Source organism: Sciurus carolinensis, chromosome 3 (genome assembly GCF_902686445.1).
Source record: "Sciurus carolinensis chromosome 3, mSciCar1.2, whole genome shotgun sequence".
NCBI lineage: Eukaryota > Metazoa > Chordata > Mammalia > Rodentia > Sciuridae > Sciurus > Sciurus carolinensis.
In genome coordinates this window covers 20,434,729-20,461,179 of record NC_062215.1, presented here as the reverse complement: position 1 = coordinate 20,461,179, position 26,451 = coordinate 20,434,729, and the positions used below count along the sequence as shown (strand labels likewise).

The 26,451-nt window shown below is 54.9% G+C and overlaps 4 protein-coding genes across 7 annotated transcripts in view; 1 reads left to right on the top strand and 3 right to left on the bottom strand.

Annotated features, from left to right (window-relative positions):
- Znf385c (zinc finger protein 385C) overlaps window positions 1-5,026 on the bottom strand; it is a 51,328-nt gene extending 46,302 nt beyond the window's left edge. Inside the window, exon 1 of one of the 2 annotated variants that reach the window (XM_047544771.1) lies at window positions 4,933-5,026. The gene's annotated coding sequence lies outside the window, so the exon portion shown is untranslated. The remainder of the gene's footprint in view (window positions 1-4,932) is intronic. The other variant, XM_047544772.1, reaches the window with a different exon arrangement.
- A 2,073-nt stretch (window positions 5,027-7,099) lies between these two features.
- Window positions 7,100-15,662, bottom strand: Dhx58 (DExH-box helicase 58). 2 transcript variants are annotated; one of them, XM_047545325.1, is made up of 13 exons: window positions 15,566-15,662; window positions 15,303-15,471; window positions 14,884-15,085; window positions 14,364-14,554; window positions 13,249-13,365; window positions 12,608-12,734; window positions 12,257-12,448; window positions 11,223-11,476; window positions 10,593-10,742; window positions 10,345-10,506; window positions 9,427-9,617; window positions 8,032-8,128; window positions 7,100-7,731 (listed from the first exon to the last, which is right to left on the bottom strand). In XM_047545325.1, the coding sequence occupies exons 2-13, from the start codon at window positions 15,468-15,470 to the stop codon at window positions 7,546-7,548; spliced, it is 2,037 nt and encodes a 678-aa protein (XP_047401281.1). In that variant the 5' UTR covers window position 15,471; window positions 15,566-15,662; the 3' UTR covers window positions 7,100-7,545. The 2 variants fall into 2 exon arrangements, with proteins under 2 accessions (XP_047401281.1, XP_047401280.1); XM_047545324.1 differs by having other exon boundaries at window positions 15,303-15,659.
- Window positions 15,663-16,559: 897 nt separating this feature from the next.
- Kat2a (lysine acetyltransferase 2A) lies at window positions 16,560-24,475 on the bottom strand. 2 transcript variants are annotated; one of them, XM_047544215.1, is made up of 18 exons: window positions 24,064-24,475; window positions 23,804-23,927; window positions 23,320-23,465; window positions 23,117-23,206; window positions 22,639-22,820; window positions 22,362-22,553; window positions 21,360-21,466; window positions 21,049-21,159; window positions 20,824-20,963; window positions 20,536-20,744; window positions 20,174-20,300; window positions 18,823-18,933; window positions 18,298-18,441; window positions 17,905-18,019; window positions 17,774-17,810; window positions 17,630-17,693; window positions 17,410-17,494; window positions 16,560-17,278 (listed from the first exon to the last, which is right to left on the bottom strand). In XM_047544215.1, the coding sequence occupies exons 1-18, from the start codon at window positions 24,400-24,402 to the stop codon at window positions 17,085-17,087; spliced, it is 2,517 nt and encodes an 838-aa protein (XP_047400171.1). In that variant the 5' UTR covers window positions 24,403-24,475; the 3' UTR covers window positions 16,560-17,084. The 2 variants fall into 2 exon arrangements, with proteins under 2 accessions (XP_047400171.1, XP_047400172.1); XM_047544216.1 differs by having other exon boundaries at window positions 20,824-20,960; window positions 24,064-24,474.
- Window positions 24,476-25,650: 1,175 nt separating this feature from the next.
- On the top strand, window positions 25,651-26,154 carry Hspb9 (heat shock protein family B (small) member 9). The gene has a single exon (XM_047543772.1). It carries the CDS (start codon window positions 25,678-25,680, stop codon window positions 26,152-26,154), a length of 477 nt encoding a protein of 158 aa, XP_047399728.1. The 5' UTR covers window positions 25,651-25,677.
- Window positions 26,155-26,451: the final 297 nt, after the last annotated feature.

The following is a 26,451-nucleotide window of genomic DNA, read 5'->3' as shown; positions in this document are numbered from 1 at the left end:
CACCTCGGTCGGTGCCCCCAGGATGGGACGAAGTTCCGTAGAGAACCCAGGGACGGAGAGAGCCTGGGGCTCAGGGAGACGGCTCAGGACGTGGGTCCTGGGAGGTCTGAGCCCAGTCTCGCTCATCACTGTTCCAGCCGGCCACATTCTGAAGGCCACACCCCACACGTCCCTCTCTGGGAACCCCTAGAAAACCCGAGGGTTCCGGTTCCAACAGTTCCAACACCTTCTCCTGGTATTTCCTGTCCCCTCCCAGAGGACCCACCAGCCCTCCCTCTGAGGCCGGGGCTTTCAGCTGGGAGCAGGGGTGGAGGTGGGCTAGCATCTGATGTAGGGATGGGCAGAGCTGAGATCAGGGTGCAGGAAGTGTATTGGGGGTCCAAGGGAGGGCGACATGGACAGAGAGGCAGGCCACAAGCTGGGCCTGGCCTCTTGCCTGGGCATCTGGAGAAGGGAGAAGGGTCTGTGGAGGCAGGCCTCACCCCACCCAAGGAAACAGTAGTCAAATAAACAAACAGCCAACACAGCAGGTCCTGTGCGAGAAGCCGTGCAGTGAGGCGGAGGAGGCCAGCGGAGGTAGGGAGGCTGGGAGAGGGCAGGAGGCTGTTTAAACAGGCCCCCCGGCCCAGGGTAGTTGGCGGAAATGTTGGAACAGGGTGGGAGCGCACTGGTGGTTTGGAGCAGGAAGCTGGGGCCTGGGGTGGGTGGGCTGAGCTTGGCTGTTTCGAAGAAAAAGAAAAGTGTCGATTCAGCCCCGGTTGGGTCAACGCCTCCTCTGAGGGAGACTCCAAGTTCTAACACCCTTCCATCGGCTCAAGGTCAATCAGGTCAACTAGACAGACAAGGGACTCTCTACTGGTCACTCTGAACCCCCAGCTCTGCTCCCAGGCCTATGACAGCCGGCCTTGTCACTGAAGAACATTTCATTGTCTAAAGCCAAAGTCCCCACGTCCTCAGCAGAGGAGCCAACATCTGCCCCTGCAGGCCTGACACTCCCCTCCAGCCTGTTGCCTGGAGGTGGAAGGACCAGGAAGTGACAGCAGCCCCCGGGATACTTTGCCACCTTCTTCTGCAACCTAGAGACACTGGGCTGTTCTGTTCCCCGGAACTTCTCAAGCCAGCAAGATACTATGGGAAATGCAGACGCAGGCTCAGAGGCGGAGATGAGGAGTTAAAGATAGAAACAGAAAGAACTAGAGACTAGCAGGAAAAGGTGTGTGTGTGAGAGAGACAGACAGACACAGAGACGGAGAGAGACAGAAAAAGCAAGAGGAAGAGAGAATGAGAGAAAGAGGAAGAGGAGAGAAGAGACAGGGAAGGACAGGCACAGGAGCAAGGACAGAGGGCGGACAAGGCAGGAACAGACACAGAGACTGAGGCCGGAAGAGGCTTACAAGAACAGACAGACTGAGAGTGGCGGTACCTGCAGGTGCTCCTGGGAGACTGGGGGCGCTCAAGAGCAGAACAGCAGGCCTCGTGGGACTTGGGGGGAGTCCCAGGAGGGTGGTGCCGCTGCCTCCTGTCCCCAGCTGAATCACTGCAGGCGGCTGGCCCCCGGCCACCCTCAAGTAAGCCAACCTGAGCCATTGGAGCTGGCGGGTCACCCAAGGTGAATGAAAAGTCACTGATAAGGGCGAGTGAGGCTGTGGGGAGGGCCTGGGGGTCTGCACACTGCACGTGACAGGGCAGCTCTGAGAGGGCGCTTGAAGTGGTGTCAGGAGCAGGCGACTGTGAGTTAGTGTGGGTGGGCATGTGTGCCAGGGTGAGTGTGTGTGTGTGTGTGTGTGTGTGTGTGTGTGTGTGTGTCTCGTTCCATCGAGCATCTCATAGGGCTAATGAGGCCAAGGTGGCAGGTTGGTCCCCAAACACCCAATCAGAATCAGTGAGTGAGCAGGGACGGCCACAAAAGAGGCAGCATGACTCTCTCTTCTGAACAGACGGCGTGTCCAGGTGCCGCAGGGCACTCAACTCCCGTGGGATCAATGTGCCATTCGTTCCCGCCAGGGATGACCCCTGCTGCCTGGCCAGCTGGCCCCCACACTCATCTCCTCCAAAGTCCAAGATTCAAACTCTTGGGAACCCACATCAAGACACACGTCCCTTCTCTGGCTGTGGGTGCAGCTCCCCTGGGATGGACAGTGGGGATGGTGGTGTCCATCCTGGTGTCCCCCCGTCAAGTGTCCATCCCTCCGCTGCTGCAGCCCCACTCAGCTCCCTCCTGGCTCCTTGGATCCAGCAAGGGCCACACCCTCACCATCCTCCGGAGAGGAGCCGCCTCCCTCTATCCTTTCCCACCCCAAGCATCACAGGACATTTTTAAAAACTGTCCCAATTTTGGGGTAGAGAATGAGGTCAGGAGGCCCAAGGGGGAACTAACTGCTTGTTGGTGACAACTGACAATCTTCATTTCACCTTCAAACTCCTTCCTGGTCTAGGTGAGTGTGTCCCGAGCCCAGTTTTATAGGGGCACTACTATACTGGGGGACAGGGAGAACAGGGAGAGGATTAACTAAATGGAACTGGTGGTCACAGACCCAGTCGTGCCACCTATAAGATTTGCAGGGCCTGGGGCCACAGAACCAAAGTACCTTCCTAAGAAGTTCAAATTCAGATTTCTCTGCCACCTAGGAGTTACACACCAGAATGACACTGTGGTATAAAGAAAGACAGTTCCACTCGCCTCCTAGCCCCAGCCACTCCCTACCCTGCCTTCCCCCTGCCAGGCCCTCTCTGAACAGCAAGGGACTCCCACGCAGGGACAAGACACCCAGCCACCAGGATGCCCTAGTGCCAACCACACCTACAAACAGCCACCCTTCATCTGTCCCTCAGGCCTAGAGGTGCACTCGCTAGGGGCACGACCTGCCCTCAGGAGGACAGATTCAGAGAGGAGTCTGGCCCAGACTGGGATCCAGCGGGTGAACATCCTGACAGGGCTGTCCCAAGCCACAGGTATGGGGACGTGGGCCCGAGGCACAGACTCATCTCCTGGACCCTGCCGACTCCTTACTGGAGTGTAGCCCTTGAAAGCATCCAGTCTAGGGTGTGGGCACCTCCTCCCTCACCAGGTTTAAGGGTGCTACTGGACCCAGCCTTCCCTGGGCTCTGGCCAGGGACTGAAGCTGTCTTTCCATTGGAGGGCAGCTTGGACAGTCCCCAGGCAGGACTTTCAGTCACTCGTATTATTTATCATACTGGAAAAATTTAGTGCGGCTTGATCCCAACTTGCGGATTTCTGGAAGCATGGAGAGCAGGGAGGGGGCGCCAACTGGGCATTTTTTTTTTTTTTTTCAAGTTGGGTCTCCAAGCCAGAGCTTGTTCCACTGAGGTGCGGCCCCAAGTAGGCTCCTGCTGCTCCCTGGTCCCGGCCCTGGCAGGGGCCCTCTCCCCACCCTGGAGATAAAAGGCGACACAAACAGTGACTAAGCAAGGAGGTGAGGGGCCCTGGGCAGCCCAGACATCCAGAGATCCAGGGACCAGCAGGGGGCAGGGGCTAGTGGGGGTGATGATGAAGGGCATCATTCTCCTCTGGCCAAACTTTAAAAAAAACTTCCACCCCACCCCACCCGCTGCAGATCGGCTTTGCTGTCCTACACATGAGGGGACACTTAGACTTGTTGAGCCCTCACCGGGCGCCAGCACTGTGCTAAGCGTTTTACATGCGTATTCTCCTTTAATCCCAGCAGCCACCCAATGAGGTGGGTTCTATTATTATCCCCATTTTACAGGTGAGGAAGCAAACTCAAAGGTTAATAACTTGCCCAAGGTCACAGTAGGTAAAGGTGATAGGACTCAATTTTAACAAACCCCCCCAACCCCTGCTTTTTCTACTATAATACACTACCTCCTAGGAACAAGGGATTGACACCGAAGCTGAAGGGATGAAGGTCAGATATGAGGAAGAACTTCCTGACCATGATGGTTTGTGTGGAAGGAGATAAAGAATTGGGGAATCTACACAGACATGGAAGCCTCTCTCTCCCAATTATGACCTGTGTCTGTCCAAAGGCTATTGTGTTCTCTGGAGGGTCCCTGAGGTCTCAGTTGGAACCAGATAGCAGCACTGATTCCACTTTGTTCTGCAATCCAGGACTCTCGGCTTTACCCCAACCCTTCACTAAGACTCAAAGGCTGCCTCTCCTTTGTGGCTCAGAGCTCTAAGTATCATATCCAAGCTGTCAGCCCAGGATCTTCTTCCAGAAAGCTTTCTTTGAGGTTCTCAAGGCAGGACCCTTTTCCAAAAGCCCAAATCCCAAGAGTGAGGGTGCAGATGTACCTCCTATCTGCAATGGGGCCCACATCTGTGATCATGTCCACTGCCTGGCTCTGGAAGATGGTCACAGAAAGAACTTACTCCTAGCCCAGGCCAGCCTCTCTGGGTTCCCCTGGCTCACCCCTCTCTCTCACGCACACATCTGTACCCAGATGTAAATAAATGATGCAGGTGTCCTGGGGCTCCCTAGGAAACCCAGGCTGCGCAGTGGGTCCTACCTCACTTACCCACAGAAAGACCCTGGCTGGGTCACCCCATCACTCCCTACCGCTGGGGAAGAGGCTGAGCTTGGACGAGCACCGGGCACTCGGGTCAACAAGGTTGCTCACGCCGGAGCTCCACAGCCACCGTCACCATCACCTGCTCTCTTCCCGAAAACTGCGGGGGTGCGGGGGTTCCCAGTGGCGAACTCGGTCCTTTCCCCAATCCCTCCGAGCCCGCCCCAGCATCAGGAGACCTAGCCGGGACCCTCAAACTTCCTCTGAGTTTACTAGCACCCAAGAGATGCTCAGCGTCCGTGCCCTGAGCCCAGCAAGGGATGTCCTCACTTGTCCCTTCGGGTCCCCAGGTTCGAGATGAGCGCACGGGAAGGAGCTGCCTTTCTCTCCCGCGCTGCCCTCGAGGTCCTCGGCGTGGACCGTCCCGCGTCGCGGTCTTACCTGAGGGGCAGAGTCGCAGCCCACCGCGGCCACCTGCTCTCGCCTCACTCCCAGCGCCGCGGCTTCGGGCTGGCGGGAGGGGGCGTGGCCAGGTTGGGGGCGGGGCAAGGAGGGGTGGCCCAGCCCCACCCCGAGTCTCCGCCGGGTGGGACGGGCCGGCACTTTCAGGTGGGGAGGAAGCTGGGGGCATCCGGGCCCCGAGCTCCGGTTCTTCTGAGGACTGAGGAGTTGGGTCACATGGGTCCTAAGGACCCCAATGAAATCCCTGCTTCAGGCAGCGTCTTCCAGACGCCCTGGGGCCAGCGACGCCCCATGAAGACCCCTCCCATGAAGGAGCAAGACTCCACACCTCTCCTGGCCTGAGTTTGCCCCATCTGAAATGAACTCTAGGAAGTTTTCCCAGCTGGCAGGGTGGATGGGAGATGGGACACTTCGAAAGGTAGGCTCCCCATCCAGAGGTCAGCTGTATAAGGACGTAGGCCACTGAGGGGGCAATTAGGTGCCCAGATCATCTTCATCCTCATGCATCTCTGCCTCTGCAACACAACCCACCCCCCCTTCTTCCCCTACACCAGCGCAGGTCCCTCAGCTGTCACTGTTTAGCCCTGGAATGACAGGCGTCCGGACTTCGTGAGTCCAGCCACATTCAAGGCCATTGAGCTTAGCACCCTGCTGCCCCTGCCCCCCTCCCTCTGCCCCCAGTCGCTAATTTTATTGACCTGTAAAAGGCACGTTGCTGGCAGGGGATAATAACTCAAGGCACAGTGGGGAGCGGATGGGCAGAAGGGACCCAGGAGGCAGAGTTGGGATAGAAGGGAGGAAAAGGGGGACTCGTGGAGAGGAAGATGGACCCTGGGAAAAAGAGGTACACTCTCTGGAGTGGATGGAGACCCAAAAGACTGGAACTGGAATTTCAGGCCTCAATCAGGAAAAAGAAAACGCTAGGAGAGGTAGAGTGCATTATTTTCCATCTATGCTGAGGCAAGACCAAGGAAAAAGCAGGAGGGAAGCAGGTTAGATGATGGGAAGGACTGTCATCCTGCTGTCCCATCTCTGCCCTAGTCTCCTCCGTTCTTCTGAAGGTGACTTTTGCCTGCTGGGCCTCTTACTACAGAAATAGCCCTTTCCCTGAAGAATCAACCTAGATCTTGCCTTTTTTTTCTTATTAAAATGAGAACAAAAAATTTAGGCCTTTGTAATTTTCCCCACCCCCATGCCTACCTGAGCCCCCCTCCCACATCCTGGATCTCTACCTCTCCCTGGCCCAGGGAGGATGACCTGAGGGGACCGTTGATTCTGTTATGGGGGTAGAGGGGGAGGAAGGACTCACATACTTGATAGGCCTCAACTTTATTAGACTGTTTCATGTCTCCCCTTCCCCAAAGCTGGGGATAGAACCCAGGGTTTCTCGCAAGTGCTCTACCATTGAGCCACACCCCCAGGCCCTTAGATAACTGCTGCTCCTTCTGAATGAGGCTATATGACACCCACTGAAGAGGACTCTTTTGACACTAAAAATTACGAACAAGCAGATTGCTGTCTAGGGAGGAGGAGGATTATAATGGGGAATGAGGATATGAGGACACTTTTGAGGGTGTAGTGGCTATGTTCGGATTTTTTTTTTTTTTTTTTTTTTTTTTTATACTGGGGATCTAACCCAGGGGTGCTTTACCATTGAGACACATCCCCAGCCCTTTTTAAAATTTTGAGGCAGGTTCTCAGTTGCTGAGGGTCTTGCTAAGTTGCTAAGGTTGGCCTCCAACTTGTGATCCTCATGTCATCCTCCCAAGTCACTGGGATTACATTTGAGTACCACTGTACCCAGCTGTTCGTATCTTGATTGTAGAGAGGCATACGTGTTAAAACAGAAAAGTGCACACTCTAAATATGTGCAGTTTATTTCCCATCAATTATACCTCAACCAAGTTAATTTTAAATACCACACATGGCCAGGTGTGGTGGCGCCCACCTGTAATCCTAGCAGCTCAGGAGGCTGAGGCAGGAGGATTTCAAGTTCCAAGCCAACCTCTAGCTGGGGCCCTAAGCAACTCAGAGAGACTCTGTCTGTAAGTAAAATATAAAGTGGGCCAGGGATGTGGTTCAGTGGTAAAGCCCCCCTGGGTTCAATCCCTGATACCAAAACAAAATAAAATACCACACATTTTCTATCCCATTTTCCCATTTTATTTTTAACTTATGAGAAGCCATAAGAAAACAAATGGCTTTGGCAGGGAAGAAACATGATTCCCAAGACAGTATGGCAATTCTCCTGCCTCCATTTCCTCAACTACATCCAGTGCAAATGAGTGTGTGCGTGAGAGAGAGGGTGGGGGAAGCAAGGGAGGAGTAAGGAAGGGGGGAGGGAGAGAGTGAACATGTGTGGGCACAAGGGGCCTGGGGCTGAGCTGTGGCCTACCAGTTGCTTCCTCATTGTGGGATCCGAAGCCAGCCGGGGTGCCCAAGGGTTCTTCTGTGGCTGGTCAGCACAGTGCCCAGGGCTTGTGACTCAGGAAGGAGAGGCTTGGACCCAGGCTTTCCCCAGAGAAAGATGATGGCTGCTGCGGACTCTACTGCCCCCTGCAGCCTGAGCCAGGCATTGCAGTGATGAGGTGGTCATTCCAGGGAAAGGTCAGACAGACCCTGGGCACAGTCTTGCAGGATGTTGATGTCAGCCACTGGGAAGGGCACTCGGGACCACTTTTTGGCCTGGATCCGCCCTTGAGGGGTCTCCAGCAGCATGCTGCGGACTTTGAGTGCCGGCAAGTTCACTGACTTGTAGATCATCTGCAGACCCCAAACCTGGGGGTGGGACAGAGTACAGGGTCTGGGTCTCTGCCTCAGACTGGGCTCCTCTCCTCAAGGTGGAGTTGTGTGTTAGTCCTGCCTCCCCCTGGGATAGGGAGTTAGCACCCCCATCACAGTGTGGACTCCCTTAGACAGAGGCGAGACATCGTCCTCAGACTGGGAGCTTCGGGGCAGGGCTAGCTCCCCGCTCCTAGTGAGGGCTCCCTGAGGGCAGAGGCTAGGCCTTGTGCCACACGAGGGCTTTTGAAGGAGGACTGAGAGCTCTGGGGTCTAGGACGTGGCCCAAGCACTTACCTCCCCACAGTTCCTGCAGCTAATGGTACCCCCTGGTCTCCAGTCCTTAAAGACTCTGTCGATGACCACGGGCTCCCGGGAGACAGTATAGTAGATCCTGGAGGGGAATGGGAGTATGGGAGTGGCCACAGCCCTCATGGACCCACTATGCCCCAGACCTCATACCTTCCAGTTGGCTGAGCTTCTGCCTGGGTCTTAAACCTTCCTGCCTATCAAGAGGCACAGACTTCCCAGGGCCAGGAAATCCAATCTTCAATAAGTTCTGCCTGTGTGGCCTCCATTCCATTCCCCTCTGCCCAAGTTCAGGCCTCAGCATTCCCCACTGGATGATTTCAAAGTCTAAGGAACCTCTTACTTCCATCTTTATTCCCAACCCCACCAATTGCAAAGGAATTTTCTCTTGCTCAGAATCCATCCAAGACTCCTCACTGCCTCCTGGACAAAGCCTGAACTTTCAAGCCCCACCTTCAACATCCACCCTGGGCTGGGCTTTCTGCTTTCCGAATCTCATCACTTACGGTCCCTTCTACTCAGGTCAACTGGAATTACTGCTCCATCACCCCTGTCCAGTCTCTCTGGTCTTGCCACATTCAAACCCAATCCATCCTTCAAGACCTATTTAAAATGCTACCTCCTCAAATGAGGGAACCTGTGTGAAGATCCTTGGCAGGGTGTCCTGGCATACAGCAGGCACCTAATGAATACTAAATGGGTAGAGGCTGCAGCAAGTTACCCCCTGGGAGACAAAGGGTGTGGGATGACTCAGAGCAATGGCTCAGGACAATCTCTCCTTCCTCCCTGCTTTTTGAGCTTGGGTCTCTATCTTGACCAGATTGACCTTGAACTCTTGGGCTTAAGTGTTCCTCCTGCCTTAGCTTCCAGAGTAGCTGGGACTACAGGTACATGCCACCATGCCTGGGCAGCCAGGATCTCTTGCTGTCCTCAGAGTAGGTAGGACCATGGGGTCAGTTAGTGGCCAGTCAACATGTGGCATGCATCCCGAACTCCAGTTCTTGATCATAGCAGCCATGGAAGTTGGGCAAGTCATTTAGCCTCTCTGGGTCTCAATTTTCTCACTTGTAAAATGGGGTGGGGATAAACTTGTCTAACCAGACTACTGAGAAAGTGCAAAACCAAGCGGGGCACAGTGGAGCATGCCTGTAATCCCAGATACAAGGGAGCCTGAGGCAGGAGGATCACATGTTCGAGTCCAGCCTGGGCAACTTAGCAAGACCCTGTCTTAAAATTCAATGAATGAATGAATAAATAAATAAATAGGACTAGAGATGCATCACTATCGATTAAAATGTTCTTTAGCTTTTCAAGGCACTGTCTGGATAGAAGAGTCCTCCATCCCACACCTCCCTCCTTCTCATCCCCTTCCACAGGTCTCACGAGAAGTTGGGGTTCACGTTGACGTGGTGGGTGCCCTCCACTTTCCGCAGGTCACTCCCGTGGCCCACTGCCACCATACAGTTGATACAGAGTAGTTGCACATGCTCCGCTGGGAACTGCTGCCTCCGACTCTCCTGTAGGGCAGCCCGGGCTGCCCGCTTGACCAGGGCGGCCCGCTGTAGATCCCGGATCTGGGAAAGGGACACCAGGGCATAGTTGGGACCCGACTCCAGGAATGCTACCAGGGGCCCAAGGGCTCCTCAGATAATTTATACCCAGAAAGAATTTGCCTTAACCTTCCCAGGAACATTTTTTTTTTTTTTTTAAGTGGTGCTGGGGATTGAACCCAGGGCCTTGTGCATGCTAGGCAGGCACTCTACCAACTGAGCTATATCCCCAGCCCCCCAGGAATCTTTTGAAACCCTCCGAGAAAAATTTTAGGGGGAGAGGGGAAGAATGTTGGCGGGCAAGCCTCCATACTGAATCTGTCCCCTCTTTCCAGGATCTCATGCAAAGCTGCTTCTTGAATCTGTCATGGGCCATCATTAATAATTATGCTGGGGCAACAGGAGCAAACAGGACCACCCTGGACAAGGCTGCCCCTGGGAAGCTGACACCAGTCCTGATTCTGGGCTTGCCTCGTGCATGTGCCTTTGCTTCCCCTCCCTGCCCGATTCTGCAAGGACTCTCACAGATTTGCAAAGTGTCGGAGAGAAAGAAATGAAAATCCTCAGACCTGGCCTGTTCTGGAGGCCCTTTGGAGACAGTCGCCCCCAGCCTCTACCCTTTCTCAGTGATTCAAACCTCCCCCTGGTGATGAAGGCTAGCTGAGAGGAAGGGAACCCCGGGAAGTGTGTGTGGGTAGAGCCCTGCCAGGTGGATTCCCACAGCCTGTCCCTCCCCAGACAGCCCACAGACCTTGGCCTGGTACTCGGCCTGGTCCATCCTCTGCACAGTGGCCACTGCCTGCTCCATCAGAGCCTCCAGTGCCTCGTTGGTCAACTCCCTCTGTAGCTCCCGACTGCCCTCTGTTGCCACAAATGAGTACACACTCTGCCCAGCCCGCGCCCGGCCCCGGGCCTGGAGAGAAAGATGAGCAGAAGGCCTGAGTGGGCTGGGTCGCACTGGATCCTAAGAGGGCTGTTGAGAGGGTGGGGTCTGCACACCTGGACCATGGAGATTTCATTGGTCAGGAGCCCATAGCGCACAACCACATTGCACTGGGCTATGTCCAGCCCCTCCTCTGCCACACTTGTGGCCACCAGAAGGTTCAAGGTGCCAAATCGGAATTTCCGGATCACTTCTTGCTGGTCCCTCTGTTGGAAGATGAGGAGGACGCACACTGGTGGGTTTAGGCCCTTCTACCTACCAGGGCAGCCTCTCCTGGTACAGCCCTTTCACTATCTTGGTCTGTCTCCCCTAGAATCCAGAAACCTACCTCTATCCCCAATGCCCCAGATTTTGCCCATTTTTACAGGTGACAATCCAATCTCTATCTCCCCTTCTACCCTAGGAACTCCCAGGCACTGTTCTCCCACAAAAGACCCCTAAGTCCCTGTTCCTCTTCCCCAAGGAACTACATCACCCACTTCTTTCCCCATGTGTCCCCAAGCCCCTGCCCCTGCCCCAGGGTCTCCCACATTGAGAGTACCTTCAGCACCAGGATCTCCGTGTTTGCTGCAGCTCTCTTCCTGGAGATACTCAAGCTCCCTCTCCCCTATGGTCGCCCTGGCCCCATCTCCGCCTGTCCCCTAGGGAACACCTGCAGCTCCAGCATCATTCTCCAAAGCCCCTACCTGGGTCATGTGGGTAGTCTGGCTGCTGTTCCCAGCTCCAATCAGCATCTGAGCCCTGATGTCCACTGTCTGCAGGCCGGGCTGCTGCTGGAGCCAAAGCAAGAGGGAGTGAGCGCTCTGGCGGGTTCGGGTGAAGATGATGCCTCGGGGCCTGTCAGTTCTCCCGAACTGCTTCAGCAGAATCTGTTCTAGCTTCTCCAGTTTTGGGTTTTTGGGGCCATGAGTTGCCAAGCGGGTCAGTATATTCTTGTTACCTGCAGAGAACCCCAAAACAGAGGCACAGGGCTCAAATCTGGGAGGAGGCAGAGGTCTGGGGATGCTCACAGGTATAGGACTGCAGAGCAGGGGTGGGGTACAGGGAAGGACACCTGCTTCTGCTCATTCCCCACGAGGAATATACCCAAAAAATCATACTTAAAGACACCTCTGTCAGGCCTATTTTCAAGACCAGCCTTGCACAGGGCTGTTAAGTACATAATCTTTTGCCCACAGACCACTGGCCAGCACCCCTCCTCAACTCAACTACCAGACCATGTTTTTTTTTTTTTTTTTTCTTCTTTTTTAAAATATTTCTTAGTTGTCAATGGATCTTTTGTCTTATTTATTTATTTATATGCAGTGCCGTGGATCGAATCCAGAGCCTCACACATGCTACCCCAGCCCACCACTTAAGTTTTCATGACCTCTGCTACCCAGACTGACTTGACCTTGGCTTTCTTGACCCCAGACTGTGCTGAGGTTTCCAACCTTAAATTTCACTCTGACTTCAGTTTTGCTTTCTCAGTCTAAAGGAAACCACACGCCCCAGATTTTCAGGGACCACCTCCAATTAAACGGTTTCTAAAATGTCAAAATATGAGTTGTTTTTTAAAAATACACAAACCTTCACAAATGAGAAAATAAACCTGTCATACCCATGGGACTTGGATTTTAGTTAGAAAAGTAGGGTCCCCAGCACCTCTCCAGCCTGTGTTGGTGCCTGTGCCCTGGCTGGTCTCTGAGCCTTGGTCCAGTTCCGAACCTCTGTGCCTCACCATCGAACAGCGCCAGCAGCAAGCGCTCGGCACACAGGATCTGGGTTTTAGTGGCGCGTTCCCTGTGGTAGAAATCCTGCAAAGAGGCCAGGGCGTCGACTGCGCGGACAGTGTCATGGATGAGCAGCGCGTCGTTGTAGCGCCGCAGGTGAAGGGCATACACCCGTCGCTGCTGCAATCCTGCCTCAGCAGCTGTGGGTAAGGGGCGCAGGGTCAGAGCTGCCCCAAGGCTCCACCCTGCAGTTCCCCTCCCATCTAGACCCCGCCTTTGAGTGGCTGAGCTCCGCCCTAAAGGGTCCCACCCCCAACCAATCCAATAACCATGCCCTCCGCTCAAGCGGCCAGTCTCACCAGACTTGCTCAACTCCACCACCTGCTGCTCGTACATCTGAGTTCCAAAGTCCCGGCTCAACTCTGGCATCTCCAGGTGGTCGTGGATTTGATCCATGAGTTTCTTTAGCAAATCCCCAAATGGGTCCTGCGCAAGAGGAGCGAGTGTGTGAGGGGACTCCCTTACACAATGGAGAGATGGGCACCCAGTAGGGGATCCCACCCTGGTCTGTTTTATCTAAGGGGTGAGCGTTCCAGCGTGGGGGGCGGGACTGAAGTATGGAGCCCTGGCTGGAGGCAGGGACCAGGGGTCTGGACCCAGCTCCTGCTCTCTCACCTACTGTGCACCCTGTCCTCTGGTCTGGGCACAGTGATGCCTAGTCCTTGTTCAGCCCTATCATAGTGTCACTAATGAAGGAAAGAACTTGATACAACCTCAGTGCAAAGTGTCCCAGCTTCACAGTTTGCAGAGCAACTCATGACACGCCTAGGGCTTTGCTGATGGCCTCAATGCCATCTAAGCCAATCAGAACCAGAAAGTGGAGGCTCAAAGACATGAGACCTGAAGTCCCAGAGCTAGTGAGGGTGGAGTTGGTGCTCAAACCTAGGTTCCCTAACTTCACCTCAGACCCACTCTGCACCTCCCCCCACCCCCCACGTACCTGGTTGCGCCTGTGGCAGAGGTCATACTGCTTGCACGTCTTTGGACTCTGCTCCTGCAGCTGGGAGCGGTATTTCTCAGGTGACATGATGCGCCATGTATCCAAGTTAGCACAGAGCTGGAGGCAACAGAGAAGGCTTCACTGGAAAAGGGGGGGCGGTTCTATGGGGACAATGAGCAGAACTTTTGAGGCAGGATGGGTCCCAGCTGAAGACAGGAGAGCCCCAAGCAGGGTCATGGTGGGGGGGGGGGTTCATTCTTCAACATGAGATTTACTTCAACAAATGTTTTGTTTGCCCTCTGGTGCCAATATTCTAGGCACTGGGAATAGAGGAACTTAGGTTGGGATGGGAGAGGTTACTAAACCTTTGAAGAATATTAGAATGAAAGGATGTTTAAAAAAAAAAAAAAAAGAAAGAATTTCAGTATTAACAAGTGCTGAAGAGACTAAAGCTGGATGGTATGATAGAAAGCATGGGGATGATCAGGGGAGACTATGAAGAGTGACGCTGAAGCTGTTCAGTGGCCAGGCACAGTGGCGCATGCCTGTAATCCCAGCTCCCAGGAGGCTGAGGCAGAAGAGTCACAAGTTTGAGGCCAGCCTCAGCAATTTAGCAAGACTGTGTCTCAAAATTTAAAAGAAATAAAAAATGAAAAGGGCTGTAGTTCAGTGGCAGAGTGCCCCAGAGGTCAATTCCCAGGGTGGGGTGAGGGTGGGGCGAGGGGGAAGTTGCTGGGTGAATCAGAAGATATCAGATGGGGTCAGTTCAAGGAGCCCATTCCTGGCCAAAAGGATGGGACGTGTGGAAGTCTGGAGATGAGACCAAGGCACAGAAAAAAGGCCAGTGTAGCTGTAGTAGGAGCCCAGGGCACATGAGGTTGGAGAGGCAGGTGGGGGCCAGATCTGCACAGGGGACTTCCTAAATAAACTGGAGAAGCGAGCTTATTCTAAGGGTCTTAGGAAGTCACGGGAGCCTGGACCTTGGGTGAGGAAGTTAGCCTGGACCCGGCCATGGGCAGCCTGGGGAAGGCTGTCGGGCATGGGGTACGGGCAGGCAGGGAGGTGCCTGGTGGGTGTGGTGGTGGTGGTGGGAGGGCCACAGGGGCCAAGCTGACCTGCAGGATGTGGTCAATGGCCCCGCTGAGCTTGGAGGCACCACCAGTGCCTGGGGAGGCTGTGAGACCCAGCACCTGGGGTAGGGGCCGTGCCCTCTGCAGCTTATGCTGTAGGTAACGGCTCAGGATGACATTGTAGATGGTGTCCTTGTGCGTGTGGTGACACTCGTCCACCACGATCAGGGAGAAGGCTGGGGGCACATGAGGAAAAGCTGTGACTTCGGTTTGTGCAATCTTTCCTACAATTCACTTTATTTCATGAAGTTCCCACACCCACCTGAGAACTCCTTCCCTTCACACCTTGTAGTGGATTCACCTCCCAATTTACAGATTAGTAAACTGAGGTTCAGCTGGGGAAAGGAACGTGCCCAAGGTCCTGCACTGTAGCTAGGTCTGTTTCCACTAGTGTAGGCAGGGTTTGGCAAATGGAAACCACTCACTCCCTGCCCCCAAACTCCCACCACCTGACTCAGGAGCAGCTCAAGTGTATACCCTTTCCCCCCCACCACCACAGTCTCACCTGTGAGTTCCACGTGCTCCTCCTCCTCAGGGCTGGTCAGTGCAATCTGTAGCAGCTCAGCTGTGCAGATGACCAGGTCATGGCATCGGACCATGTGGCCAAAACCAGCCCGTGGCCCCATGTCCCCACTCAGGGTTGTCATGGTCCAGCGTCCATCCAGCATGCGACTAAACTCCTCACCATGCTGGGTTACCAGATGCACCTAAGTGGAAGGGCAGAGAAAGAGATGGAGAGAGAAAGGTGGATCAACAGCCTGGGGAGTGGGTAAGAGGGAAGGTGACACTCAGGACGTGGCTGGGTCCTGGACTAGGGTGAAAAAACAGGTGAGCTTACGGGTCACCGCAGCTCTGGAGTTCTGGAAGGGACCAAGAAGTGCCTGGGGAGCTGAGACCCCACGGCAGGGAGGGTGGATCACTCACCCTGTTGACTAGTACCACAACCTTGGCTCCATCCACAGTCTCTAGATGCCTCTTGGCCACATACGCAGCTGCTCGGGTCTTCCCTGCGCCGGTGGGCAGCCATATAATGATGTTCTTGCCCTCCAGGGCAGGCATGATCACCTCCCACTGATAGGGCCGAAGCTCCATTCTGGAATGGCAGGGTGCTCAGATTCCCTGGTTCCCAACCTCACAGGACTCCATTCCACTTGTGGAAGGTAGGGCAAGATACCCTGAGGACCCACCTGGAAAGTGCACTCGCCAAGAGGGAGGCTGGAGTAACACAGACTAACCCAGCTCCTAGCCCAGCCTGGTTCTCTGGGAAGCCCTGGAAAGCCCCTCCTGCAGTCGGGGAGAAAAGGAAACTGAAACTAAGGGGTGGAGTCAGACCAGTCGAAGCCCAGCCCCATCCCTGCTCCGTGGGTAGAACTGTGTGCACCTGGGGGCCAAGAGAAATGTTACAGCTGGGCATGTCGCCCACGACTGCCTGTGATCCCAGCAATTCTGGAGGCTGAGGCGGGAGGATCCAGGGTTCAAAGCCAGCCTCAGCAATTTAGTAAGGTCCTAAGCAATTTAGCGAGACCGTTTCAAAATAAAAATGAAAAGGGCTGGGGACTTGCTCAGTGATTTAAGTGCCCTGTGTTCAATCCCTGGTAGCAAAAAAAAAAAAAAAGGAAAAAGAAAAAGAAAAAAAATTACTGAAAGGAAGTGAAAGGAATGTGCTTTCATTGCTTCTGTGACTTTTACCCTTTGTCCCCACCCCTTTTGTTTTGGTACTAGGGATTTAACCTAGGGGTGCTTTACCACTGAGTCACATCCCCAGTCCCTTTTATTGAGATAGGGTCTTCTTTTTCTTTTTTTTGGAGACAGGGTCTCGATAAGTTGCTGAGGTTGGCCTTAAACTTGTGATCCTCCTACCTCAGCCTCTGGAATTGGGATTACAGGTGTGTCACTGTGTCTAGCCCTCTGCCATTTTGCAGCCAGCAGTAATCATGGGTTCTGAACTCTACTGCCTCTGGCATCTGGACCCAGAACAATCTGGAGTGGGGAAAGAAGGGGCTGCAGCCAGGCAGGTCCCCTCATCACAGAGTACAGGACTAGACTGGAGAACTTGCTGGGGATGAGTGGTTACGGTTTGCAAGAGGGTACTGGAGGAGCAAAGGTCGGACTGCTAAGTTTGGAACTAGACAAAAGAAACAAGCACACAAATAGAGAAAGAAAAAAGGTATTTAAAAAAAAAAAAAAAAAAAGCTTTATTGTTCCCTCCAAGGAATTAATGCCAGGGAATGAATGGTCCCCATGCCCCTGACTCCAGGGGACAGACTGACAGAACAATGCAGGGTGAGCCATGGCCCCTCCAGACGGGGCTGACTTCCAACCCCTAAAGCCCACGCTGAAGCTACAATTAGCAGTCCTGGTCCTTGAGGAAATAGCCAGCAGGGTCAGGCCTAGGCCTCCACGCCTCCACAGCTCTGTGGGCCACCAGCTGGGCAGAGTGCATGCTCTGGCCACCAGCCCCTCTCTAGGGGTGGGGCCCCAGACCCAGGAGCCATCTCCCCAATGTCAGACACAATCAAGGCTGGGACAGAGCTGCAGGCCTGGGGTGCCTGAGGGTCAGAAAGGCCTGCAGGATCAGGCGCTGGAGGGCCCTTGGCTGGAGTGTCTTCAGCCGAGTTAGGGAGCCCGGCCAGGGCAGCCCAAGGGATCAGATGAGAATCCAAGGTGGAGACACTGCAGGCCACAGCTGCGGTCCAAACTTCGGGCCTACTTATCGATGAGTCCTCCTTCCTTCAGCTTAAAGTAGAAGAACTTCTCTAGCGCACTGGCGCAGCGGCAGTACTCGCTGTCTGGGGGGTTGTACTCCCGGCAGTTGGCGATCACTCGCTGCAGGTCAGCCACGAAGAGCTTCCGTGTCACATAATAACGGCTGCGTAGCCGCTCTGTCATGGTCTTCAGGTCTGGGTGGCAGGAGAGGGGGCACACAGTTAAGAGGCCGGGGAGAGTAGCTGGGGCGGTTCCCCAGGGCAGTCCCAGTGAAAGCAGGAGCAGATTTGGGGGCAGAAGCAGGAAAGTGATGGAGGTTCCTCACCAATGGGGAAGCGAATGACCTCGTAGTAGTCAGGGGCCTCTGACTTCTTCACAGGCTCCATGAAGGGCCAGGCACTGGGGTGTGACTAGAGAGAAGAGGTGAGCTGGAGACAGGCCCACTATTACCTTGCCCAACCTGTGACTGCCACCCATTCCAGACTAGATCATGAAGCTACAGCCACTGGTGCAGGGACCCCCAGAAGGGAACCTGATCGTCCCACCTTGATTTGGGCCAGCAGGTTTTTGAGGGTTGTGTACAGCTGGTCAGGGTCCTTCAGTTCCTTGCTGGGATGAGAGATGCCAAGTCTGAGGCTCGGGTCCTTCTGCACACACCCTAATACCCACTCCCTCCACAAAAGACTCACCTCTTCTCCTTCCCCATCGGCTTCCAGCCTGTCTCTCCTGCAAAGGGGGGAGTGAGAGAACATCCCTAAGAACTCCTGTCCATACCGCAAGCAGCACGCCCTCCTGCCCCCTCAGTCAGGACCCTGCTCACGAATGCCGGGGACGCTCTCCACAGGGATCTGCCTCACACCCTCCTTAAAGCAGCTGAGCCCGGGGTAGACCTTGCGGATCTGGGCCTGTTTGCGCTCAATCAACTTCTTGATGATCTGAGGGAAGAAAGGGTCTAAGGGGCCAACTCTAGCCCTAGATACAAGCCACCATCCCCATGGCTGTGATCAGAGCCCCCAACAGGAAAAGCCAGGTTGCACTGCCCCTGAATCCAGTATCTCCCGACTTCCCCTAAGAGGCAGGACAAGAACTAAGACCTGGCCTGACCCCATCTCACATGCACACACGAGCTACACGTGGCACACGTCTGTACATGTGTGCCCAACCCACCCCATGCGTGCCCATGAAAAACCCCATGGATGTGCGTGCATACAACCTCTTTCTGCTTCTTGATGATGTGGGACAGCTCCGTGTAGGGGATCCGGGGATTCAGCTCACACTCCATCAGTGTTGCTCCCTCATAGTCCTTGATGTAGCCCAGGTAGCGGCTCTTGGGCACCTTAATGTCCTTGGAGAAGCCCTGGAGGGTGGACAGGTAAGACCCAATCTATCAGCAAGTACTCTCCAACTTTCACTGCCTCCCAAGAGCACCTGAGGGACAGTGTGTGCCTGGTCTCCTCTCTTGTTCCTGAATCTCCCCAAAGCACAGTGAGGACTGTTTGTCTCCAGAAAGGTTCCAGGTTGGCTGCCCCTTCCCAACTCACCCCCAAGACCCTCCCAATTCTTCTGGCATGTCCCAGTGGCCCTATTGAACAAGGAAGCAGCAGGAGGAAGACAGGTAGGAAGGACTTCCTCCAGGTAGAATAGAGACACAAAGGGACTTGGCTTCCTCCACAGCAGGGGGCTAAACAGAGTAACCCACAGCCCTGGGCAGCGTGGGTAGATGTGGGTAAGGCCTCACCTGCTTTTTGAAGTAGCCAATGGCGTATTCATCTGCGTAGGTGAGGAAGTAAAGGATGCTGTGCTTGATGTGGTACTCCTTCAGGTGGTTCATCAGGTGAGTGCCGTAGCCCTGAGGGGGACAGTGGGGAGGGCCTGGTGCTGAAGAGGTCTCCCAAGGGTTCAGTAAGGTGGAGGTGAGGGGGCGGGCATCTTGGGAAGGAGGTGGGGACAGCCAGGGATCCAAGGCAAGGAAAGGGGATGGCAGAGGATGGGACATTTATGGGAAGAAAAGAAGGTTGCTGGATTTCCAGGTACAGTGCTCACTAACTTTATAGCCCACCTCTCCAAAAGAGCAGAGCCCTTGAGACACTTATCATCTCCATTTCTTTTTGGGGTGTGGTACTGAGGATTGAACTCTTGGACACTCAACCACTGAGCCACATCCCAGTCCTATTTTGTATTTTATTTAGAGATAGAGTCTCACTAAGTTGCCTAGTGCCTAGCTTTTGCTGAGGCTGGCTTTGAACTCTAGATCCTGCCTCAGCCTCCCCAGCCCCTGGGATTATAGGCCTGTGCCACCACACCCAGCTCATCTCCATTTTACAAAAGAGAAAACTGAAACTCAACTATATAAGGAAATACAGGGCTGGGGAGATAGCTCAGCTGGTAGAGTGCTTGCCTTGCAAGCACAAGGCCCTGAGTTCGATCCCCAGTACCGCAAAAAAAAGAAAAAAAGGAAATATATCTGTCAGATGCAGTAGGACCAGGATTCAAAGCCCACACAGCCTGATTTTCAGTCTCTGGGCCTTAGAATGGTAGGGAAGAAGAAAGGGGAGTCACAGGGGGCCTGCTTGTCATAGCATTTGACCCTTGAGGAGACCATGTCTTCCATACGTCAGGACCACGCATATCTAGGTTACATAAAACACAAGAATGAGGGACCCTACCAGTGGGTCTGTTGTGATAATTAAAAGATAGAAACCAGGTGATCTGTGGAACTTCCGTAAATTATTAATTCCCCATGGTACGTAAAAAGTAAAGTACCATGGTACTAGAAAGTGAGGAACACAGCTTCACTTAAAAAAGCACCGCTGGCTCAGAGTGTAGCTTAGTGGTAGAGTGCGTGGCTAGCATGCCCGGGGTCCTGGATTTCACACTGGCATTGAATAGTACTGCTGATTCCTGGGCTCTTTTTGTCAACAGGTGTCCCCTTACATTGCACAAATTACCAAAGTGCCACTGCCACCTTGTGGGTGTGTGAGGAACTGTCTGGTCACTAAAAGGGCTGAGTCTGCTGCAGCACACATATCCTGTCCTCTGACCAGAAGCAGGCGGTGGGAAGAGGCTGGGGTCAGGGGCACTGTCCTCACCTTGACCTGTTCATTTGAGGTGACAGCACAGAAGACAATCTCTGTGAATCCCTGAGTGGGAAACATGCGGAAGCAGATCCCACCAATGACCCGCCCATCTTTGATCAAGGCCAGAGTCTTGTGCTTCCTAAGAAGAGAGGAGGCATGTCACAGCCCCTCCCTGGCCCCTAGTGCTCCATAGGTCCCCACAGCCCTGGAGGACTGAGCTGTGGTCAGGGATGGGAACTTAGGAGCAATAATTCTCAAAAGGTTGGGCCTCAGAACTGGAAGGAAGGCGCCCCCGAGTTTTGAGGAGTGGGGAAACCAAGGAGTAGAGGCTCCTGTGTGCGGTACCCTGGGGTAGGGGCCACCCAGGGACGCACGGGTCAAAGACGAGGCGAGCGATATACTCCTTGGGCATGCGAGGCAGCTGGTGGGAGAAGACATTCTGCAGCCCCACAAGCCAAAGCAACACCCGCCGATTGGCCTTGGGTGTCAGTGAGTTGCCAATGACGTGGAACTCAATGATGCCGCGGCGCTCCTCCAGGCGGGCCGTCTCATCCCGGGCCGCGTTGGCTGACAGCAGGCTTGTCTAGATAGAGCAGGGGAGGTGAACAAGGGCCTCGGGTGGGTGAGGGCTCCCTTCCCCCACAACAGGCCAGGCCGCCCACCTCAGGCCCCAGCATGGCAGCAGGGTCAGTGATGGTCAGCATGACCTCGTTGACTAGCTCCATGGGGATGTCACCCATCACACGGAGTCGCTTGGCATCCTCAAGAGTCAGGTTCTCTGGAAGCTTCCTCTTCTCACCTGCTGAGAGGGTTGGCAAGGTCACCCAGAGATACAAAGGCTGAAGGAGGGGTGAGAAAGGGTCAGAGGCCAGGGGTCAAGTACCCACCTGGCATGGGCTCAGCCCCTGCAGAATCCAGACTCAGGGAGCTGTTGCTGCCCCCACCCATGGTGGGGCTGAAGATGGGGGTGCTGGGAACAACCGCTGCACTGACTGTAGCTGAGAGAGAGAAAATATCAGGGACAGGGAAGTGTTGGCAGGTTCCTCAAAAGAACACTGGCCCTCCCAGCCTCCAGCTGAGACTGTCCACATTTTCCCTCGGCTGCCATTCCCAGTTCTTCTACCCCACAGGAAGAGGGGAGCTTCCTTCAGTCAGGAAGGCCAAGAGGAGACCCTGTAGGGGTTACTGTGTCACATACCTGGCCGGGGCACCAACTGTGTCCCTTCTGAAGGTGGCATGGTGAAGCCTGACTCCCAGATAGGAGAGTTTGCCCCGTAGATCTCCTCCTCGAGCATGGACAGGAATCTGTGAGGAGGGTACAGACTGTCCCACAACTCTGTCCTCCAACTCAGGTGCAGCCTGGGTCAGGCTCCAGAGGGACTGGAGGCCAGCCAGACAAAACCTGCTCTCCAGGGGCTGGGAGCCTGAGAGAGAAGACAGCCTCCGCCCTCAGGGAAGCCCTAGTTGGAAGGGGGAGACACAGCCCCCTGCTTCCTCTAATTGAAGGTAAGAGGACAGGACACACCCAGGGCTGGGATCAGAGATCCAGTTTTGCCATGATGGGCAGCACAGGGAGACAGGGTCTGAGCTGATGCCATCCTGTGCTGCATGGTCAAGCAGGGCACCACGTCACCTGAGTCCCCTCACTCCCCTTAATATCAAATGAGCTGAGAATCCACTCCATCTTGCCACCTCCTGTTCCCAACTGGTGGCAGGAGGGGCACTAGAGGGCCAGGATTAGTCAGCAAAGGCTTTTTGAACAGAAGAGCTGTGAGCCAGGTTAAAAAGGGAGGAAGGTGTGGCAGAACGGAGGCAAGTTTACAGAAACGACTAGAACAGAGGTGGGAACTGGTTTCACCTCAAGCATAAACTCTGGTTTCTTGCAATGCTGTGGTGGGAAGGATTCTGAGGCTGTGTCCAGGCGCCCATGGGAAACAATTAGTAACATCTACAAGGAGTGTGGGAGGGGGTAGCGTTAGCTCGGGCCATGTACCTGCCATCCCCAGACTAGTACGTGCAAAGGCAAATACTAGCAAGTTGCTTCTGGGCCATGGGCAAGTCTGCCAGGTAGACGCCCAGATCCCAGAAGGCCCATGGAGGGAGAGGAGGGAGCAATCCAGGAAGCCTTCCTGGAAAAAAGGGGACAACAGCGAGGATGTGAACTTGGGGCAAAACCCCAACAGGCCAGACTGAGCCTTACTTGGGAAAGTGAGTGAGGATGAGGGTCCTCTTCTCAGGCACCAGTTTGTCCTTTTCCACTCGGAACTTTTCCAGCAGCTGTCGGCGAGTAACAGTGAAAATGGACCGTAGAAGGCTTCGCCCAAAGACGTGGGTGGTCTCATAGCGGGGGAGGCTATCGCAGCTCTGGGGCACGTGGCAGTAACAGAGCCATCTGGAGGTAGGGGGTTGGTAGGTGAGGATGGGAACAACTGAACCTGGTTCACAAGCCTCCCCCATGAGTGTCTGGCTGGACCTACCTGGTGTAATTGACCTTGTAGGTAGCCACATCCTCTGACTGGGACCTCTGCCGAAACTGGGCAGGTGTCTCAAGCTTCCAGTAGTTAAGGCAGAGCAGGAACATCTTTGAGAGCTCGAACATTGTCTGCCGCTCTCGGGGAGCCAGGTGACTAAACTTGTACTGCACAAAGTTCAGCACACCCTGAGAAGTGGGGTAGGGGGATGAAACCGGAAGGAGGCGTGATCAGCCAGCAGGGGCTTCTCACCCAAATAAAGATGTTCCAGGAGGGTAGGGACAAGGCTCTCCTCTCATTCTGACTCTCTGTGAAGAGACACTATGCTCCTCCCTATCCCCATGCCTACCCCGAGGTTAGTGCAGGACATACACCTCTATGAACCTCTCCCCTGTTCTCAGCTTGAGGAGGACGGAGGGCAACAGAGGCTCCCCACTCTTTCAAGCTGCCCCCAATTCTCCTCTTACCACCTTCCCCGTCCCACCTGCTCAATGTTAGGCTTCTCAAATGGAGGGCTGCCCAAGGACCCCTCCACCACAGGCCGGGTCATCTGCAGGATGCATTTCCGCAGGAGCTGGAGGGAAGAGAAAAGGGGGAATAGAGGGCAACAGAGCTTAGAGCTGTGTACCCTCCCACACAGAAATGTGTCACTTCCTTCACTCACACCTTCATTCCCTGAAAGCTCACCTTGAAGAGGTAGAAATAGACCTGCTTGGTATCTGTGTCTTCCTCCTTATGAACAGACATGAACAGATTCTCCACATCCACAACCATCCCCAGCAGTCGATTAATCTCATCCTCTGACACATTCTCCAGGTGGGACACATGGTCAGCTTCAAGATGGACAGGTGATGAAGTTGGGGAAAATGTACAGAAAACAGGGCTTCCTGCACTTCTTCCCAACCAGCCACGATACACCCTTACTCCCTCCAACCAGTGTGACCAACACTGAGACTGAATACCCTTATATTAGTTTTTGGGTGGTCCCTGCCTCTTCTTGTCTGGGCAGATTTCCTTTCTCCTTGCTTGAAGCACACACACCACAAACCTAACCGCTTTTGAGGTGGGATCTCTGGTTTTTCTAAGAGGCTTTGTGGCTTTTAAGTCACCTGTCCAAACAGGACCCTGTACCTGCTCTCCACCCCAGCTCCCAGGGTGCTGCCTGCCTTACCCAAGGGGTGCTCACAGCTGCGGCACAGCTCGCTCAGGTTGGCAGCTGGCTGCTGCAGGTCCATGCGGGGTGCGGTGGGGGGCTTGGGGTTTTTCCAGCCATTACACTTGCAGGTTTCATTGGCCTGGAGGCAGAAGGATCAGGTAATGATGCTGTACCGGTGGAACTGAGGCAGATTGGCATCCAGAGCTTTGCCCCCATTTCCACCGGAGCCCTGGGATGCCCCAAGCCCCGCCCCTTCAAGTAGGCCCCGCCCCCACCTTGCAAGCCGAGAAGACCCCTAGTTTCTCAAGCTTCTTGGCACGCGGCAGACCCCGGACTTGCGCCTTCCTCTGGCTGGCACGCTGCTGCTGGCTCAGGCCAGGTCGAGCCGGATCCCCCCCGCTCCCAGTTCCCCCACTTCCCACCCCGGGCCCCCCAGTCCCTGTGCTCCCGGCTGGGGCTGCAGCTGGAGCGGGGGCTGGTGCCGGAGTGGGAGCCGGAGTCGGGGCTGAAGCTGGGCTGGGCGCAGGAGTCGGAGTTGGGGCAGGGGCTGGGGAATGAAGGGGCCGGGGCTGCGCGGCCGTGGCCGGGGTCGGGGCCTGGGAAGGTTCCGCCATGGCCTCCCCAGCAGCGGAGCGGCGCCGCGGTCCCAGCCCTAGGGCCGCATGGGCAACCGGCACGCAGTGCGCAGGCGTCGCTGCGCCGGCGCACGACGGGAGTTGTAGTCTTCCCCGGCCGCTCCCCGCTGCCTCTGCTTTCCAGACTTTTCTGTCTTGTCTTTTGGTCCAGGACAGCGACGTGAGGCCCCAGCGAGCACCCCAGATTGACTGCTCCTCACTTGCAATTTTTCTTGAAGGTATCTGAGTAGTCACAGTTCCTGTCTTCTTGGGGACCAGGAGCATTCCAGAACACTGGCACCTGTTTGGGTGATTTGTGGGTTCTGCCCCTCCCAAGTCCACAGGCACAGTCTTAGGCCAGGTCTGCCCCCGCTGCTACTACCACCACCAGTACCCAACTCAGGTCAACGACCTGCTCCACCTAACTCCAGACACAGAATTGCGGCTATGGTGATTAAATGTAGCAACAGTTCAACATCTCGTGCTGTGTGATGGTGATACGGGTGTTAGTTTTGTGACAGCTGAACCCTTTTGTACACTTTTGTTGTTACACTTCAACAAAGAATTTATTAATAAAATGTTGAGTATCAGAGGCACAGCACCAGCCACGGCAGTCATGAAGAAGGCTACTAAGTGGGGATGAGGCAGAGGAGGGCTCAGGGTTCAAGGGGGCTAAAACCTCCCCAGGAGGGAGTCTTTTTCTTTATGATCTTCGTCTTTATGGTCCCAGAGCCAGAGAGATGTCCACCTCCCTCTCCATGTTTCAGCGCTGGATTGTACGTGGGCAGGGAAAAGCAGGGAAGGGCAGAAAGTCCCCCTTGCCGATTCTGCTCAGGGAACAATTCTCCTTGCCCCAGGCCTGGTTCTTAGAGGACAGAATAGCCCCCTCTTCTAGCCCTGAGACTAATCTGATCTGTGATTTGCGTGGGTGACCACAAGGGAGTCAGGATCCTCTTGTAGTTCGATCCAATTCTGTCACAACCCTGGTCCTCTCAGGCAGATGGGGAGGGTCTACGGAGGGACAGGGTTTGGGATAAAAGCAGCCTCGGTTGACACACCGACCCTTGGAGATAGGACGGGCACAGCAGACCCGACCCCAAAGTAGACTTTGGCAGCTGCAAAGAGAACCAAGTTTGGTGGTGTAGAACTCAGCGGGGCTGTGGAGAGATGGGGGTCACGTGAGGCACCTCCTCTTGCGCGCGTGCGCACCTGCCCCCTAGCCCTGAGCTTTGCACTTAAGAGCCTCGCGCCCTTCAACAGCAGTTGCTCACTCGGATGCAGCAGGTCAGTAACAGTTTCTCCAGCCAGAGCCGGGTCGCCCCCCAGTGTACCAGCGTGGCCCTCGCTGAACGAAATCAGGTGTCCACGCTGCCGGTGCGACTGCTCAGGGATGATCAGGTTGCTGTGCAGGGAAGTGACCATGCTAAAAGTTTCCAAATGAAGATGGATGCTCATGGCTTCACCCCTGAGGAGCTGGTGGTGCAGGTGGACGGCCGAAGCCTGATGGTGACTGGCCAGCGGCAGATAGAGAGTAGCGATCCAGTTGGGGGCGGTTACCGCATGGAGCAGAAGGTGCACCGGCAAATGCAACTACCTCCGGGCCTAGATCCTACCGCCATGACCTGCTGCCTGACCCCTTCTGGCCAACTGTGGGTCCGAGGCCAAACCCGAGTGCGGCACCCTCCTGAAGCCCAAACAGGATCATCAAGTCGCAGAAGCCGTGGCTCTAAGAAGGGTTCCAACCTAGCCTGACCTAGTAAACAACAACCGTGGTGTGCAGCAAACTTGTGTCTGCTGTCTTTTCTGGGGATGACGTCAGAGGGTTGGCGCTGTACATAGAGGGATGCAGGAGAGGCACCTCCAGATAGTGGTCCACCAAGAATCAGACTTCTGGCCCTGGGAGAAGTAGGAGGGGGCAGTGTGGCCTTAGCTGCCATCAGCAGTTAGAGCCGGGAGCAACAGAGGGCTGACAGAGCTCAGATGAGAACTGACTCCAGAACTGGTGGAGAGCCCTGAGATCAGGATTGGACCTGGTGTAGGGGCTGTGGT